This window comes from Schistocerca cancellata, chromosome 3 (genome assembly GCF_023864275.1).
Source record: "Schistocerca cancellata isolate TAMUIC-IGC-003103 chromosome 3, iqSchCanc2.1, whole genome shotgun sequence".
NCBI classification, from domain to species: domain Eukaryota; kingdom Metazoa; phylum Arthropoda; class Insecta; order Orthoptera; family Acrididae; genus Schistocerca; species Schistocerca cancellata.
In genome coordinates this window covers 342,180,126-342,199,576 of record NC_064628.1, presented here as the reverse complement: position 1 = coordinate 342,199,576, position 19,451 = coordinate 342,180,126, and the positions used below count along the sequence as shown (strand labels likewise).

Sequence of the window (19,451 nt, the reverse complement as noted above, 5' to 3'; positions counted from 1 at the left end):
GAAGTGAGCAGCATTCAGTCTTGGATTCATTTGAGCAGATTATAAGCTTGCACTGCTTACTGCACATTGTTGTTAAAGAAAATTTATTTTCATTCTCACAATAAAATTATGTGCTAGTTCCAGGGTATCTATTAAAAGAATTGCATATAGTCTGAACTAAATCATTTGACCAGTAAATATTCTCCGAGAAAATGGTCAATTGTGCCAAAATTTAATGGATGGTTAATCAGTGCTAAAATTAGAATTCGTATTTCTAGCTAGGAAGCAGCAATATCTTAATAATTACTATTTATAAAAAGGTGTGAATTAAAGATATGGGACTACAGATATGTGCAAGATACAGTGTAAATGATTACAGGCATTTTCTATCAGTTTTGGAAAACAAATACAACTGAAATGTTTCATGATGCATTGGCTTATTATTGACCAGTAACTTTAGCTCAATTGTTTTTTGCAATTTTTTACTGCTATAAGCAACTGTTGTATGACTATATCATTTTCATGAAGCTAGTACATAGCTCAAGTACACGATACCAGATAAATGAGTAGGATTATGATGTATAATACTAACCACTATGGTTTATCAGTGTTTAGAAAACAAGTGGCTAAATTCATTGAGGAAGTTAGTAATCTGTATCATCCTCAGACACTAACTTAACTACATTAGTTTGAATTTGCAGCAGTGTCCATGCCCTTATGAGGAGTGATAACTAGGGCACAGAAAGACTTGTCATTTACTGCATAAATATCTGTTAAAGTCAGATGTCAATAATATTACAATAGATATGTCAGTGAAGGGATGCTGAGCTAGTGACATCTTGGAAGTACATTTGTGAGACAACCTTTACTAAGCTAATCAGGGACACAAATAACATAAAAGATGGCTCATAAAAATTTGTTATCAGTACTGCCAAAAGTACAGGAATCTTTGGATAAATATTATTTGTGATGACAAAAGCCAAATACATTTCCATACCTAAGACATAAAATATGTCAGTGTTGGGATACCAATTCACACAACAGATAGTTATGGTCAGCAATAACAACTGATAGTAAAACCAATACAAAATTCGTGAATTTTAAAAGACGTATATAGTTCTTTTTCTGTTTTTGACATCTTCCCTTATAAGACTTATTTTAGAGGGAATGCACATTTTTGAAATAATAAAACTGTTAGATAGAGAAATCATTTAGTACCAAGACAAGTTATGGAACAACGTAGGTAGGAAAAGACTTTTCCACTCATGTGACAAAATGTTGATTATAAATATGTTCAGTGCAATACTTCATGCAAGTGAAATCTCACAAGAGAAATAAAATGAGAAATCTTCTTGAAGTGCCAGCTGCTACAGCCATACAATTTTTGTATTAGTAGTGATGATATTGCCTGGAAACAAACATGACCTTTCACCATTGCTGAGTTAAATGTTGGGTTGACAACATGTATAAAATTCACAATTAGATACCACAGAAGTAAGCAGTTGTAAGTCCTGTATGCAGAAAGAAGCACTGTACTCAAGAAAAGGAATGCATATAAAATTTTAGTTTAATAACTTTAATACTTTTGGCATTATGTGAACAAAGTCATGAAGGTTGTTACGAATATCACATTGCTGTTCTTAGCATGATTGTATTATAACTAGAATGCCTTCTTCTAACAGGCCTGTGACAACTGGCACAACTTAGAAGTTTGAAACACGGTGCTTCTTTGCATCTGATTTTTATTTTTCTCACATACACTAAGCATTTTCAGAGGTGACAACATCAGTAGGTATTAGAAAAAAAATCTTAAAGTGGATTAGGTACTGAAGGCCAAAATTTTGAATTTGTTTCTCAAACTTTTACCAATCCTATATGAATAACAATATATGGTGAATTACTAAGACTCTAAAATAATTTTGTTGTTTGAGTTTTCAAGGGCTTTTTTACTTAGTTTAATTTTGTTTGATGGATTACTCTTTGGTAACAAACAACAGTTAATGTAAATAAAAGCATTAAAGAAAGAATGTCTATTCAAGGAATTAATTTCTTCTGATGAGTGGTATTCAGTCACTTATTATGCATTTACTTTTAATAGTGAATTTTATGTTGGTGTGTATGAACTCATTGAGCAAGATGCAAAAATGTTTAAAGGACCTCTGTTGTTACTTGGATGGAATGCATTAGATTTTTGAATGAATATATGTTCATGATTTAGCATGTGTTGAGACATGTTTTTGATCATGGCTCAGAGGCAAATGGAACTGCGAACTTAGAAAATTAATAAAAGGTCTATTCAATGAAAAAAATAATTGTGTTTTTGAATGGGAAAAACATTTTGTATTGTGAAAATAACTCCACTTACATTGACAGGTATGTGGAGTGGCTATGTAGGATATTAAAGATACTGAGTCCGTATCAACATTGCTTCCTTCCACGGTGATTGTGGGTGTTCCTGGAACCAAAAACTCCTGTTCAACCAGTCCCAATAGTTAAAATGAGTTTTATTGTTGTGTTGTAAAAACAGGAATATTCTGTTTGTGTGTTATGTTAATGAAAGTTTCAGTCAACAGAAAATTTCATATCTAAACCAGTGCTTGTTACTTAACATCAATCAGTCAACATTTTCAACAATTGTGTGTCCAGATAATCTATTGTTATTACTTTCAGTGTTTTTACTTTAACTGCTTCATGCATGTGTTTGAAAGAACATCAAGAACCTTTGTACTCTGTATGTTGTCTGTATACAGTCTACCTCTCAATTTTATTTTAATATAGTAAGAATATAATTTACTCTACAAACATTATAAATCAATAAAAATTGTCACCAGGATCTGAAACCCCAACCTCATAGTGCTTTTGAATTCGGTAGGAGAATTTCACTTAATACTGCAGGTCAATTGATTACAATACATTATTTTTATCATCTGCATGAACCACTACTTATGTTTGACTGGAATTATGGGTAGTTGTTATTTACTACCTGTAATGACTCCAGAAGTTTTACTATTTGGCAAAATAAGTGCAGATTAAATAAACTGTTTGGGACAAATAAGTATTCATGAGGCAATGACGCTTCAATGGCAGCTCTCCTAATCAGCTTCTGTCTCTAACAAATGGTAGGTCTCATGCATTAGACTAAAATTCAGCATCTAAAATTATAACTATTTTGTTTAGCTTATTAAGGATTGTGTCTGCATATAATTAATCCAAACAGAGCAGAAGAAGCGTTTGTGCTAAGTGCATCCTATCATGCAATTAACTGAATAGTGAAGATCAAGATTCTTACACAGGTGCCATTCACATGCAGCAAATATAGAATACTACACACTGCAACTTGTTTCATGTAATGTTTGTATGCATTATAAAAATATGCTTAATATGTTAGGGATAATATTCAGGGGATATACAGCAAGATGCTATGTGTCACCATGGAAATTCATGGTTAAAATAGTGTTTCAACATATTTGTTTTCTATTTCCTGTAGTTGTGTAAGTTGAACACTCCAATTTGAAAACACCAATTTCATGATTTTAACCATTCTACTCAAAGAATATGTTCTAATTTGGTTAAAAATGACTATTAATATCACCCCAAAATTGTTACAAGTAACATTCTATATCAATTCCACACTATTGACGAAAGCTGTTACAAAACTGTCTTGTTGCATGCTCAATAACTAGTTCTTCATAATTTTCAAAATAATCTGAAATAATAATGATAATTACTAACTACAATTTGGAAAAAGTGAAACACTGAGACTAAGAGATGTGTTCACAATGAACTTTATTCCACCGATATGATTAGCATTACAGACCTGTACATGCACTGTGACTGTGGAAATTCAGTATGGACAAGCAGTGACAAGTGATGAAGTCAGAGCCACTAGATGTCATGCATGGAATCAAAGAGCACCTTAATATACTGTTGGAGAATTCTCTGCATACAGTTTGTAGATGCATCCACAAAGCATAAACTGTAGTTGCAGGAGGACCTGGACAAACAATTTGCTGACTGACCACATCCCAGACATGTTATGAAAACAAGCAGGCCTGGGAAGCACAGGTACCTGCCCTTCCTCAAAGAAGTCTTGTACATTCCTTGCCAAATGTGGCTGGGCATTGTCCTGCTGAAGTGTGGAATGTGGAATGGCCTGCAGGAAGGGCAGTGCCTCAGGCTGTAAAACCTCCCTATGTAGCAGTAGTTGTTCAGATTGCCCTGAAGATGTAGGAGGCAAGACTTTATGATACAGGCAAAGATGATCCAAACCATCACACTTGGCATTTGTCTGCTATGCTGCTCAGCAGTACAGTCTGCTTGATTGAATCCACCAAGGTTATGTTGAATGTGTATGCAGCCATCACTGTAGGAGAAGTAGAAGTGGGCTCATCCAAAAATGCCACATTTTGCCACTCAGCACACAAATGTTGGCATTCACGTGCCCATTGCATTCTGTGTTGTTGGTGGGTTCTGATCAATGGGAACCAAAGCAATGGCATGCATGCCACAATCCCAGCCGGTGTCAAACCATCAATGCAGACATGTCTGCACCTGTTGCAGTGCTTCAACATCACACCAACACTGTGGAAAAAGCTGTTCTGTCTGTTGTAATCAAATGGACAAGATGGTGGTCATCTTGCACTGTGGTCACATTGTGTAATTCAGTACCCTATCAATGATGTGTGTGGTTCTCTTCTCTCCACTGGTTCCACATCTGCCTCACTATTGAGGCAGCATGCTCTGTACAAGCTGCAAAGTCATGGAATGACAGACACATCCCCGGAGATGAATTATTCTGCCCCATTTGAATGCACTCAGATGCCTACATTCCACCCTGTGATGCTGGTGAGACATAATGGCACTTGGTTACATGTTCCCACTTCATAAGATGGCTCTGCACTTAATGAGTATTGTGTAACACTGACCTGCCTTGTCACATAAAAGAAGGTGCTGTCACACCTATATGCATGCCACCTCTCTGCCATTTAAATCACTTATTATGGTTCTGCTATTCTACGCTTCCTCTTATAGTGGCACATTGCAGACCACTTATTTTAACTGTTTCACTTTTTACAAACAGTAGTATATTATTGCAGCCTACTAAAATTAATCAGTAGCACATAGAGAGAAAAAAAGCTTGCATATGAATATAAATATCAGTTAATTAGTATCATGAAACTGCTCTTCAACATTTCTCTAGCACATAATGTATACACTACAAACATTGTGAACAATAAAAAAGAGAGCCATGTAGAGATATGAATTATTTATAATGTGTGCATGTGAACTCATAAAACTATATTTCACTGTTTATCTCTGGGCCCTGTCACAAGCTGTAATTAAAAACTAAGTCTTCTTCTGCTGTTTGGTGTTTTATTCAAAAGACAAGACTCTTAATTTTTTCTAGAAATTACATATTATCATATGCAATGCAGTTCTGACAGAGACCAGTATTCATATTCTGAAAATCTGAGGCACTCCCATATTATGACAGCACATTGGGCTAGAAACTGTGTTGTCCCTGCAAATATGTAACTCTCAATCGTTACAGATCAATCTGATGAGTTTTAGTGACCATATGTATACTTACAATATTCTGAAAGCTGATTTGTTAAATTTGTTTTATTCCACTTTCAAATACAAGTCACTTTTAATCAGTGTATGTTAGCATGTTGGCACTAACAACTGAAAAATTCTTTTACTGTGAAAGCTGTGTTGGTTAAGCTGCCTCACCCCTCCCCGAACACATTATTTGATTATGTCTGCATCTGAACTATTTATTGTGAGGAGTGTGGGGAATTTATCTCTCTCAAAGGAGTCCAGTTTCCTGAGTTTCCCTCCCTCTCTCTCTCTCCTCTTTGAAGATTCAATGTTTCCAATGAAACTGTCCAATCACAAGGGCAATAAGCAATGGAAGAGGTTGCTGTAATTTTATCTGTACCAAAATGAGAATATTCTGGAAGCAAATCACTTGCTGCAAAGATGCAGGTGAGCTTTAATGTGCCTAGACAATTCAATGATAACAGCACAATTCTTTCATCATTCCAGGCTCAGGTGCCAAACTGATGCAGGTACTAAGAAGTAGTCTTCAGTGAGACCATGCAAAAGACAAGACTATGTTGTAGTCACATTATTACATTATTCTCTATTGATTAGAGCCAACACGGGAAAAGGATTTAATCTTATTTCAGTAAATTGTAGTTTATTATTGGGTAAGAAACTTAATACACAAATTCACTTCTTAATGAAACCAAAAATTAATAATAATAAAAATCAAGGATCTGAACTGTTAATATGGCTTAAACAACAACCATAGCAGAAAAAATTGACTTAAAAGAAAGGCATTGGTAGTGAACAACTTGATCAAGTAACATGAAAATTATATAAAACTACTGAACAATCAGAATATGAGAGAAAAACAATGGCCGTGTATAGGTAAGCAGCTGCAGCTTGAATAATGCTGCGAACTTGATGGAGTATGGAAATATTTTGTAGCCACTCAGGCATTGATCACACAGGTATTATGAAGGATATATTATTTGCTGCCAGTTTAAGTATACAGGAGAAAAGGTTTATAAGCAGAAGATATGGTTAGAAAATAAATGTTAGTCGAATGTTTCCAAGTTCTTTTCACTTGGAAAATGACATGGTTAATAGAGAAAAAGATATGAATGGAGAGATTAAATTCATGAATAAATCAGAGTCATTTCCAGATTGTCTATTCCTGAGTTAGTGGGACAGGTAATTTGTATGTGACCTTTAAATTAGTTATGCAGGAAATAGTGGAAGATATAAGCATGTAGTTGTGTCTGGGCTTGAAGTATTCATGCCACAGGCTAATAGTGGCAGTTGTATTGTTCAGCACATGTTTTTATTGGATAAATGTGAGCCTATGTGCATCTAAAGAAATATTCATCTTAATTTCTGGTATGTGAGGGTAGGGTGTCCTGGTTCATTGATGGTATCTTCATGATCTGGTCTCAGACCACATCCTTCAGCAGGGCTATGGTTATCTATCATCACATCCTGAAATGAGGGACATCCTACCCAAGGTCTTTCCCACCCCTCCTAAAGTTGTGTCACATTGCCCACGCAACCTCCACAATGTTCTAGTCAATCCTTATGCCACTCCCAATCCCAGCCCCTTGCTACAGGTATTATATCCCTGTGGGACACCCAGGTGTGATGCCTACCCAATCCACCCACCCAGCACTTCCTATTTCAATCCTGTCACAGGCCTATCCTACCTCATCAGAGGCAGGGCCACCTGTGAAGGCAGCCATGTCATATACCAGCTCTGCTGAAATCATTGCTCATCTGTTTGTATTGGTATGACTACCAACCAGCTGTCCACCAGGGTGAATGGCCATTGCCAAACTGTGGCCAAAAGCAAAGTGGCCCATCCTATAGCACAATATGCAGCAGAACATAGCACACTTGATTTCATTGGCTGCTTCATAACCCGAACCATCGGGAGCCTTCCTCCACCATCATCTTTTCTCAACTGCATGGATGGGAGTTAGCTTCACAACACATTCTCCATGTCCAAAATCATCCAAGTCTGAACCTATGGTAACCTGCTATCTCCACACCCTTTACCCAACTTTTCCACCCCCTCTATCCTGTTATTTCCCCCCAGTTTGTGTCCCCTCACCATCAATGTGTGCTACCCTCCACTGACACACTCCTTTGGTCTTTCCTCCTTCTCTGCTTGTCTCCTTTCCACTTCCTGTTTCCCACATCTCCCCTCCCTCCCACACAGCCTCCTGAAGCTGTGCCTGGCAAGCTTGTCTGAACACCTCAAATCCCTGCAATCTCCACCAGGCAGTGCTGATTCCTCTTCCCCCACCCATTGTGTATTGAACTGGGGACCTAGAAATAACAGAGAGGCTTCATCCCACCATAGCCGTCAGTGGTTAACAACCCGGCAACAGGCCACAGCAGTCCACCTGCCACCCCACACCGAACCCAGGTTTATTGTGCAGTTAAGCCTCCAGTGGACCCCCTCCGGAATGTCTCATACCGGATGAGTGTACCCCAAATGTTTGTGTGGTAGAGTAATTATGGTGTATGCATATGTGGAGACAGTGTCTGTGCAGCAATTAATGACACAGTTTAACTGAGGCAGAATAAGGGGAACCAGCCCACATATGCCGAGGAAGATGGAAATCCATTTAATAACCATCCACAGGCTGGCCGGCACACCATTCCTTGACACTAATCCGCCAGATGGATTCGTGCTGGGGACTGGCACACCTTCCCGCTCAAGAAGTAGCTCCCCCACCCATACTCTTCTATCCTTCCCCCTTCCTTCCCCCATTCTGGATTGTTGCTCCCACTCAATAGCATTCAGTTGCAGTCTGGCTGGAACAGCTGTAGATAGCAGTCATGTTTGTGTGAGATACACTTTTTTTTGTGTGAATCTGCGTGTGTTTTTCTTTTCTGAAAAAGGCTTTTGTCAAAAGCTTATATGAACACTCTTTTCATTGTACCTGCCTGCAACTCAACATGTCATCTTCACGATAAACAGCAATCTGTTCCATTCATAATAGTGTTCAGTTGTACATACTTTTAACTGTGTAGTGAGGTGTACTCTCCTACTTCAAGATCTCATTCTCATAAAAAAGCCTACATGTTCATGTGAACATGGTTTTTGAGTGTACGTTTATAACTTTCTTGTTTGGCATTGCCTTCCATGTAAATGAACACTCCTAGAGAAGGACACAAACTTTAAAAAAGCTTCCATCGCTTTGTGCTCTTCTAGCGATGGTTGTAAAGTATATGCTGTCCAACATTTCTTGGCAGACATGCTGACACTCGCCTTTCCTGTCAAGCTTTAAAATGTGACCCATCAGAAAAGTAAATAGCAGAAGCCTAGTTTTGATATTGTGGAAGAAAATGTACATTTTAGACTTTATCTTCTGTTTCACTGTGAACTGTACTATATAATAAATTACTTTACATGTTAAAAGTATGGCCAAATAAGAGTACAGGCTTTAGTCTTGATCCGGTGCTGACTTGTTATCTGACAGGAAGCTATGTTATGGCTTAAACACCATGAATGAGTGAAATATTCATTCTGGAAGCTGGCTTTGGGATGTAGCTACACTTTTATCCACCATATTCCATAGGCTCTAAAAGATATGTGGAGTTCCAAAACTATGAGATATTGACAGATTAAAGCTCACACATGACTGCCTCAAAATGATTCAAACATTAGTCCACAAAGAGTGGACACTAACTACATGCAGATGATGAAATGGCTTTGTATACGTCCTCAGAAGGTGGAAAACTAAATTATGCAGATAGTGTCACTGGCCCAGACACACCCCATGGGAAATTGTCACATGTGTTAGCTATGTAACCCAGTATTGATCTCGAACAATAGCCATTACCATGAATCAGCTGTTTGCTACTCTTCAGTTTGATTTCATTGGTTGTCTTCAAAGTGCTAGTGGGTTACTATGACTGGGTCTGCAAGGGACTTCTTTTATTGTAACCTGCTACAGACTGTCTGGCTTTCTACTTATGACAATATTGAACTTATTTCATGAACTTGATTTGGAGAACTCTTTGTAACTATTGGTGGTTTGTTTATCAAAACCTTGTAGAATATCATTTCTGGGCCACACTTGTGCATTTGTCCTGTCTCTGTTATGTACAGTACAGGGCCATCATGTGGTAGCTGGGGGAAAGAGGTTTTTGTAAACCTCATGTTGACGAGCCAGTTTTTTACAGGCTTTAGTCTTGATCTGGTGCTGACTTGTAATCTGACAGGAAGTTATGTTAGGGCTTAAACACCATGAATGAGTGAAATATTCATTTTGGAAGCTGGCTTTGGGATGTAGCTACACTTTTATCCACCATATTCCATAGGCAGGGCCGGCCTTAGCCATCCAGGTGCCCCGGGCGAGTCGTCCAGTTGGCACCCTTTATTGTATAAATAGCGAACCTGGCAGTGCTTTGCAACACGGTATTTGACTGTTTTCTAGAAATCGTCTTAAGTGGTTAATGGCGTCATCTTACGATCATAACATGGTTTTTTCCATCGTAAATTAGAGTATTTTATTTTTTTAAATGGAAATGAAATCCAAATAATCTGAAAGCCTGCTAAGACACTCCATGTGAGTCTTGTGTAGCCTGTGACGTCAGTCCAGCATGCTGCTGTCGCTGCCGTAACAGTCAGTATAGCAGTGATATATTGTTTGGGCATTCACGTTTTGGGAAATTGTCTAAAAATATTGCGTAGTACTGCACTGTACATCTACAAAAACTCCAGAAAATTGTTTTTGCGTGTTCCAAACAAAGAAAAGATGTGTAAAATGTGGTTGAAACAGGCTCGTATATCCCAAATATTTCTTTTCTTTTCTGAAGCACCCCTGTACTAAAGCGAACAAAACAAAACAAAAATTATTCAAATTGGTCAAGCCATTTCTTTGTTTTGGTGAGACTAACACACAACAATTGATTTTTATATATAGGAGGTAATATGTATAACGAAAAAACACTAATTTTGAATTGGGTACCATATTTTTATTGAATTTAATATAACTGTAAGCCATAACCCTATATTTTCTGTCAGTCATCTGAACACAAAACATATTATGCCTAATGAAAAACAATTATAAACAACTAAAATTTTACTTTTCTCGCTTTTCTGTTGTCAAAGTCTCTGATCAGATTAGCGAAGTCCAGGTTTTCTGCAACTTCATTTTCAATGGACAGTGAGGCCAAACTGGTTAGTCTTGTTTGAGACATTGTAGACCGCAAGTACGTTTTTATCAACTTCAGTTTGGAAAAACTGCATTCGCCGCTTGCGGCAGTCACTGGTATTGTTAGCAAAATACGTAACGTTATCCAGATGTTGGGATATAACTCTTGAAGATTATGCTTTTTTATGAAGTTTAAGGCTTCAATAGGCGTTGCCTGGCTGTCTTCGAGATAGTGTTGCAGGCCTAAAATTTTGTCGCACAGCAAATTTCCATCAATATCTGACTTCATGTTGACAGTTAACTTTTCTTGTAATTTAGAACAGCATTGTATTAGTTCTTCTTTATTTTGATTTTTTTAAATGTCAAACAAGGAACTCCACGTCGCAGAAAATTCTTGCATCTGTTCAAATCTTTCTTTCATGGATATGTGCACGATGTCCAACAGTGCATTGAAAAACTCTACTTTAAACTTCTTTTTTGGGTCAGTTATTTGATCATCAACAGCCTCTTCACCCAGCCTGCGTTTAATACGTCTTAATCGCATTTGTGGTTTAAATAATGGCAGCGTATCAAGATCCGAAGCCAGTTCAGTTGCTGTTACAATAGCTTGTTCAAAACCTGTTTGTCTATATGTTTCCAAATAAGAGCAACATTTGTCAAGGATTCCCATAAACTCGACAAAGTTGATTGTGGGTGACTGACTTGCTTTACTCACAACGTTAATTTGAAACAGAACATCATACCATGTCACGAGAGAAACAATGAATCTGAAGTCTTTTAATTGTCCTCCTAGTGTTGTTGCTTCATGTGACACCGCAGCATCGCTTTGTTCAGTAGCATTGGCCAAGGAAACCAAAGCGTCATGCATTTCGCATAATTGATAACGAACCGCTTTGACGCTATCAATTCGAGCTTCCCAGCATGTGTCACTTACATTTTTCAGGGTGTATATCTTCAAATGGTCGGTCAAAATTTTCCATCTATTTACCGATCCAGCAAATAGATTAAACATTTTTTGTAACATTCCGAACAGTGTCACAGATTTGACTGATGATTTTGCCGCATCACACAATACCAAATTATAACTATGGCATCCACATGGCACAAAAAAAGCTAGTGGATTTAACTTCTTAATTCTGTTCTGGACGCCTTTATTTTTCCCCTTCATGTTCGCGCCGTTATCGTAGCCCTGTCCTCTGCAGTCATTAATGTTAAGGTCAAGATCACTCAATGTTTTTAAAATGCTTTCTGTGAGACCTTCACCGGTTGTATGATCTATTTGCAGAAATGAGATGAAATGTTCTTTTACACTTACGCCATCCTCTGTTATGTCGGCGCATCTTAAAGTTATCGAAAGTTGTTCTTTGTGGCTTATATCTGGAGTACAGTCAGCTATGATTGCATAATACTTTGAACCCTTTATGCGGAATACGATTGTAGACATAACGTGTGATGCCATGAGTTCTATTAATTCATTTTGTATATTTTTTCCGCAATAATGGTCAGCCAAATCACCATTCAATGCCAGTCTGACGTGCTCTTCCATGATTGGATCAAACTTTGCCAATAACTGTACAAGACCTAAGAATTTTCCATTATTTGGGGTAAATAATTTATCTGATAACCCTCTGAATGCCATATTATTTTCAGCCAAATACAAAGTAATGTGCATCAATCTTTGAAGCACATTGCTCCATCGTAAACTTTCTTTAGAAATTAGCTTTTGTTCTTCCTTGTCAATAGTTAATCCAGCTTTAAACCTGATTTCAGCTTCAGTCCATTGAGTAAATGCTTTTTTGTGGTTAGGACTATTTTCATGCAGTTTCAGAGCTTCACTTAAATGTTTCCAATTTCTGAAACCCACAGTGGTAGTCAAATTAGTAGTTGACTTTAAATCAAACAGTCGACAACAAAAGCAAAAGAGACTGTCGTTTGATACAGAATAAATTAGCCACCGTCGTCTGATAGTTTCATCGTTTGATAGTTTTCTTGTGTAATGAGTTGAAGAGAAATGACGCCCATTTTCATCTTTTGGAAAGTTATTTAGACATACTTGTGAGGGTCCACATATTATAATGTGATCTATATCTCTAGCATTAAGTACTTTTGGCCACGTACCTACATCAGAAACATTGTATTCTTTTATTGCAAGAACGTTGATACTTTCATCGACCACAGATGTCATGTGTTGATTTTGACTTGGAGAAATATCAGAGGATTCATGCAAAGATGTACTGCGCTGGTCAATTTGATCACCTTCAATAGGTGATTGTATATTTTTTGTGTATAATTGTTCACAGTCTGAAGAAATATTTGCTGATACATGGACTTTTGATTCAATATCTGAAGTATTTGCCTTAGAATTTCTTTTAAGGTACTTATATTCATGTGCTTTTTAGTTTCTTCAAGAACTTTTCCTTTTTCAGCTTTTCTTTTCCGATTTTCTGAACCAGAAAGCTTTTTTTTAATCATTTCCTTCTCTTCTGGCATGATTTAATAATTTGACAAATTATTGCTTGGACACTGCTCTATTTCGCGACCACAATATTCGATCTATAACAAATAAAGAAATTCACCTATCAGTAGACGTAACTAGAAAAAAACCTGAACTGAAAGATAAAAATGTTTTTCGCACTTACCAGAAAATTAAAATGTTGACACAGTCACAACACTCGTTTCACTCACAATTATTCCGCCACGAAAACATGACCACTGCCTCCGACTCTTACTGACAATTACTGACATGCGGGTGCAAGTCGTAGCGCTGCCAACATATGCAGTCTAACAAACATTGTGTGGCGCTGTATTATTTCAGTACGTTAGGGGAGAATTCTCTATGAATGCAGTGCAAGCATTGCATGATCTATTAATTAATGTACATGAGTCATTAAGTCACAAATATTCGATATAAATACATTCGTCTTAATTAAATCATAATGTAATGTATATTTCACAGTCTGTATTTTCTTTTATTTGGAGCGACCGGTAGTTTCTGTTGTGAACGAGAGATGGTGCGGCTGCATGGGCTCTTCCTTGTTGCAGTTCTTGAAACAAATAAGAGAGGCGCTTTGGTAGAGCCCGTGCTAGCCCGCGTCAAACATGGATGGTTGCAGACAATACGAAGATTGCATTCAGCATGATTTCTCTTCTGCTACCCCGAATTCATCGCGCATTCGTGAGATTAGCGACGTATGTTGAATGAGACTGAATAATATTTTAGTTTCGCGAAATGGGTGATTGTAAATTGTAATTTTTTTTTATTTTTTTTATTTATTTTTTTTTTTTTTTTTTACATGCATTTAGTATGTGGCGCCCCTTGGGCCCCGGCGCCCTGGTCGACCGCCCGGGTCACCCCACCCTCAAGCCAGCGCTGTCCATAGGGTTTTGCCCATGATGAATGACTTTTTCCAACACCTTTTGTAGAGAAAATTCAAGAAGCCTTGATAGGAAACAGTGCTCTACACAAGTTCTACAAGCAGGTGCAGGAAATGACCAATAAAATGCCTCCATTCTGTTGCAGATTCTGAGTGGCTGGAAGGCCTAAACATTAAATAATTTTATGGAACAATGTGGAGCTAATGAAATTGGGAGTCAGCAGACATCCCTCTTGGGAGTAGGTGGCATTGTACATGCTCTGAGATGGAGGTGTTGTTCCAAAGTGTGTGTCAGTAGTTGGTAATTCTGAGTAGTCAACCAAGTTATTTTTTCAGGATGGGAAGTCTACAAGCATTTGAAAATGTGTTCCAGTGAGCCAATGAAATACGCATTGTCTGTTTTTCTTGGCAAATGTTGCCATTTAGTGTGTGTGCAGAGGCATGGTCGGCAGTGCCCTTACATCAGGTTGTGGAACCAGTAGCTATATGGACAGTGATGTTTCCGTGGATGAGACACGAGTTTTAAGAGCAGCCACTAAATTTAATTGTTATATGCAAATTTAAGTGTGGTGTTTTTGTGTGACTTTTTCTATTGCCTTTAAACAGTACTCCCATTTTGTTATCATGAAGATTATTGGCAGAAGTTGCTCAGAGCCAGTTGAAGACAGTGTACATATTAAAGTCCAGTGATTTGATCCTGGACTCTTTCCAAAAGTGTTGGGATTACTACAGAGCTTTGATTATTGATACTGGAGTAGTGAGGAGTTTAACTGTGTCTCACGGGTCAGAGCAAGGATGGCAACCCTTATTTAGATCAATTTTATTTGGGTAGCAGTGCAGAGTAATAATCCAGTTTCACCAATAAACATTTGTAATTAACCCTAGCACCACTAAACTCAGATCTGTCAAATGGATGTCTAAAGGGGGGAGGGGGGGGGGGGGGGGAGGGCAAAAATTGCCCTCACATTTTAACATTTTTTGTTTGTTTGTTCGTTTTGTTTTGATTATTTAATGAACTAGGAGTTTCTTTACTAGGCTGCAAGACACTTTCCAAAGTTATCAGGAACATCATAACATATACAAATAAAATAAATAAAGTAATGAATATGAGAACTATTATTATATAATTTGTCATGAAACTAACACTTTCATATACATCAGACTTACATTAAGAAATCATAAAAGAACATACAATAGCAAACCACAAATAAGAAAATGGATAATCAAAGTCAGAAATTAGAATTGAGTTTTTCCTTCCTACTCACTTTCAATTTCACAATCTTTGCATATGATTGTTTTTGCAGAATGAGTGGAACACACATAGACTACTTGGAACACCTGCAACAAACTATAGACACTTCTGTCATCTTGTCTTTTTCCTTTTTAAAGTTTTTACTCTTCAAACAGACATGATGTCTTCCTCCTGAATAAAATTCAACAGATTGAACAGTTGCAGTAATGTTGGGCAGCATTTTCCCTAGAACACTTTCCATTGCAGAGATGATAGGCTTTTGTAAACCCATGATATTCTTTGCTCTCTGTTCCACATCTGGCCCAATGAGCTGTTGACCTAATTCTAGCAGATACAACCTTCTTACATTATGCTTCTTCTTATTCCAGTTTGGGTTATTTATCATGAAAATTGTTCCAGCATTGAGACAGGCAATATCTATCAAGGTGAAAAGAGAGATAATGACCACCTTGTCATCCCTTGTTTTACTGAATGATGTCATGTCATTTGGTCATTTGATCAATCCTGTCCATGCCCCCTTTGGTCTCATTGTAGTAGAGATTGATGTTTGTCTGTTTTTTCTCTGTTGACTCATCCACCTTGTTATCATTGTATTATGTGGAAAGAAGTATGAGATTCTTAGTAGGCTTCAGTTTGGAGATGTATGAAACCAAGGTAACTGGTGCATTGCCCGTTTACGGATCTGTGAATAAGAATTTAGAGGAAAATAGCTCTTGACCCTATTTCTTCATTAGCTGTTCTGGTATGTGTTTTCTGTTACTCTTTGATGTTACCACCAAAGTTAACTTGTCATCATTGTAAAGCTCCTTGGCTAGGTCTAAGGATGTATAATAATGACCTGTTATTATATTTCTTCCACTTCCTGTCAGTGGATTCACTAGGTGTCTAACAACTAACTTTGCACTGTGTTCCTCGACAGGTTGTTCATGCTTTCCTGCATAGACCTTAATTTTTAGAACATACTGGGTGTGTGCACCTGATAATATCCTAATCAATATGCCATACTTCCCACGATTGTCTTTCATAAAGACAAAGGGACATCTTCCTCGAAATAGGGAGAGCATTTCATCGATCTTTAGATCTGCACTTGGTATGTAGTATTTCACAAACATTTCATCAATTTTGTCAAAAACTTCATAAAGGGGGCAAAACTTATCCTGCTTTCATCTTTTGGTTCTTGTTTCTTTATGATCAAATCTAATCAGGGGCAGAAGTTCTCCACATCAAATACAACTCATTGTAGCTATGTAGATATTCTTCCCCAGTAATTTCCCCCATAAGTCCTCAAGAGGCAGTCTAGTGTTATTATTTGTGCCCATGAGTATCAGAATACCAATTCTTTAATGGTTGTAAGTTTTAAGTTCTTCTTGGTTTGTATAGTCCACGATAACCTTCATTATTTTGAGAGTTATAAACTTTTTGAAATATTCTGACACACTAGAGGTCAAGTCTTCAAGAGTCAAACGTTCACAAAAATTCACTATATTTTGTACTGACCTGCGTACTTGGCTTTTGCTGTAACAATGATGCTGGAAGCAGTTGCATGCTGTTCATCAGGGGATTAACTCAGTGAACTTGACTCATTTTCAATTGCTGTGTCACTATGGTATGTCACAACTGTATCGTCTTCTTCTGGATCACTTTCATCACCTTCACTTGCTTCATTTATTGTAGCTGACACCTCTTTCTGACATCTTGAGATATATTTTAATGAGAAAAATTGTCTCACCAATGTCTAAGGGGGTGGGGGAGGAGGGGGGGGGGGGGTGCAAAAACTGCCCACACTTAAATTAAATATAATAGGCAGATTTAAATAGTTCACAAAAATTATAAACCATGACAGCACATACTCTTATATATTTTTCTACAACTACCTAAATTCTTACTTTTTCACTCCAACAAATAGATATATTACACAAATAAAACAAATACTGCGGGCAATTTTTCCCCCTCCCCTTAATGGTGCTAGGGTTAAATCTGTAGAGCAGTACATTGCATAATTCATCTTTCATGCTGCACATCACCAAGAGAGCATGGATTCTAGTCACAGTCAAGGTTGTGGGACTTGGTGTGACCCAACGGAAGCTTCAAGACATGTTTCAACCTGGCTATCACACCTATGTGTACCTAAACTTACCTAAACTGTGGTGAAATAAACTGCTGTCTAACAGTTACAGAGAAAATGGTGTTGCTGGATAAAGTATGGTCAGATAACTCAGTTGGTGAGACTGTTTCCTGCACGAAGCAAATGCCTGAGTGGCAGCCTATTCCAACAAATGATTTTAATCTATGAGAAAGTTTCAGTTCCTGGTCTTCCCCATAATTAACATGCATACAGGCACCACGTGTTAGCTCCAAAGCCCCGTATAAAGAGGATACCAAACCTTAAGGATCAAAATTATTCAGATGGTGGAGAAAATTGTACTGTGTTCTTTGAGATACTGAGCTAATGGCTGAAAATGAATATTTGGTTTATTTATTGACATAAATGGGCTACAACTTGTAACAACAACTTAAACTCATAACAACTATTGTTTGACTTCATTGGTTACACACACTGGTACTCCACCAATACTCGCTACTATATCTTCATCGAAGTATGCATTTCACATAATGAATCTTCTCCAACATTATCCAACACCATATCCTCAAATAATACTGAAAGAGCAATTCTTTTTTGAGGTCTTTGGCCAACTCTATGTGGTCTAAATGAAACCATCTATTGTAAGTCTTAATTCGTAACAGAGTATTTCTTCCACTTTGGATGTCTCGTGTTGTGAAACTTTTGTATGTAGATTACATCAGGCTTGCTATGCATTACATCCTATTGCATCATATAAATGGAAGTCAGCAAGTTCTGCTTATGAGTAATGATCCATATTTGACAAGCCATGAACTGCAAACACTTGTGGATACATTAGAGACAAGTGTGTGTTTCTTTAGGCATTGCTACTGACATTGATGAGGGAGGTAGATTTTTGCTATGAAAAATAACAGTTTACAAACATGTGCCTCAAAATGCTTGTTTAAGACATAAAGCTGCCTGAAATACAGCTTTTCTTATCAAAAAATGCTACTCAGTTTCAGATCATTTACCCCGAGTATCATTTCCAAACTAAAGGTTTAGTACACACTTCGAGTAGTTTTCATTGAACTATTCCAGTTGACATCAGTCTTGTTGGACAATGAGGTTTGTGGTGGACACAAAAATGACTTTATACAATGGCTTTATCTGAATAGTGAAATAGTGCTATGCAGTGTGTCAGTTGGCTTTCACACTTTGTAATAGCAGACTTTCATGCAGTCCATTAATGGTACATGTATCTTTGCTATTCCTTGGTGTAGAGGCAAAGAACATAATGCAAACTTCATCTTATAGTAGATATGGTACCTCTTAGCCCAAAAACTGTAGATCATGCCCTACTGCATTTTGGGACATGTCTCTGTAGGTGAGGTAACAAATAAACTAGTATATGATGGCACTCAACTTTGATATACCTCGTTTGAATCTTGATTGTGGAAGAAATTTTCACTATGATAATTTGGCCAGCAAGGGGTGAGAAGTGAGGATGTAAGGTTCCTGGTCTCCAAACTTCACGCCCATGTCCTGGAGTAAACTGTAAGCCTCTCCACCGTATCTTTAGGAGTGAGGGCAGGGGATGATAATTTGTCTTTTAGACAGGAACTCCCCTCTTGGTACTGAACAATAACATTCTGCCACACTGGCTGGCCCTTTGACAGATTAACATATCCCTTTATTTTGCCTTGATTACAGCACAGCCTTTAATTGTAAAGTCCAGCCAACCCCCTACGTTTTAACATTGTGTGATTTGATGAATGTTAGGAGTCTAACCTCATACATTCATTTTGATGAGTTGGACTATGTGAACATTTGAAAATGGCTCCACAGTTGAAACTGTGTAGTAAAGGACACAGCACAAAGGGAAGCTTTACTTTATCCAGTAACATCCAGCATGGCAGAATGTTATTATTCAGACAGCACATAGTAGCTGTGGACCAAGTTACAGTTAAAGTATTCTTTGGTGTTATTTGACAGAAGTAGGCTTTATACTAGTCCTGGATATCATCCTCTCCCTTTTTCCAACCACCAATAACACATAATTAAGCCCTAAA

General features: G+C 37.5%; 1 protein-coding gene across 1 annotated transcript in view; it reads right to left on the bottom strand.

Moving 5' to 3' along the window:
* Positions 1-19,451, bottom strand: part of LOC126176298 (uncharacterized) — a 370,925-nt gene that overhangs the window by 153,390 nt on the left and 198,084 nt on the right. Inside the window, exon 9 of the mRNA XM_049923448.1 lies at positions 2,345-2,434. Coding sequence (XP_049779405.1) covers positions 2,345-2,434 — 90 coding nt within the window. The remainder of the gene's footprint in view (positions 1-2,344; positions 2,435-19,451) is intronic.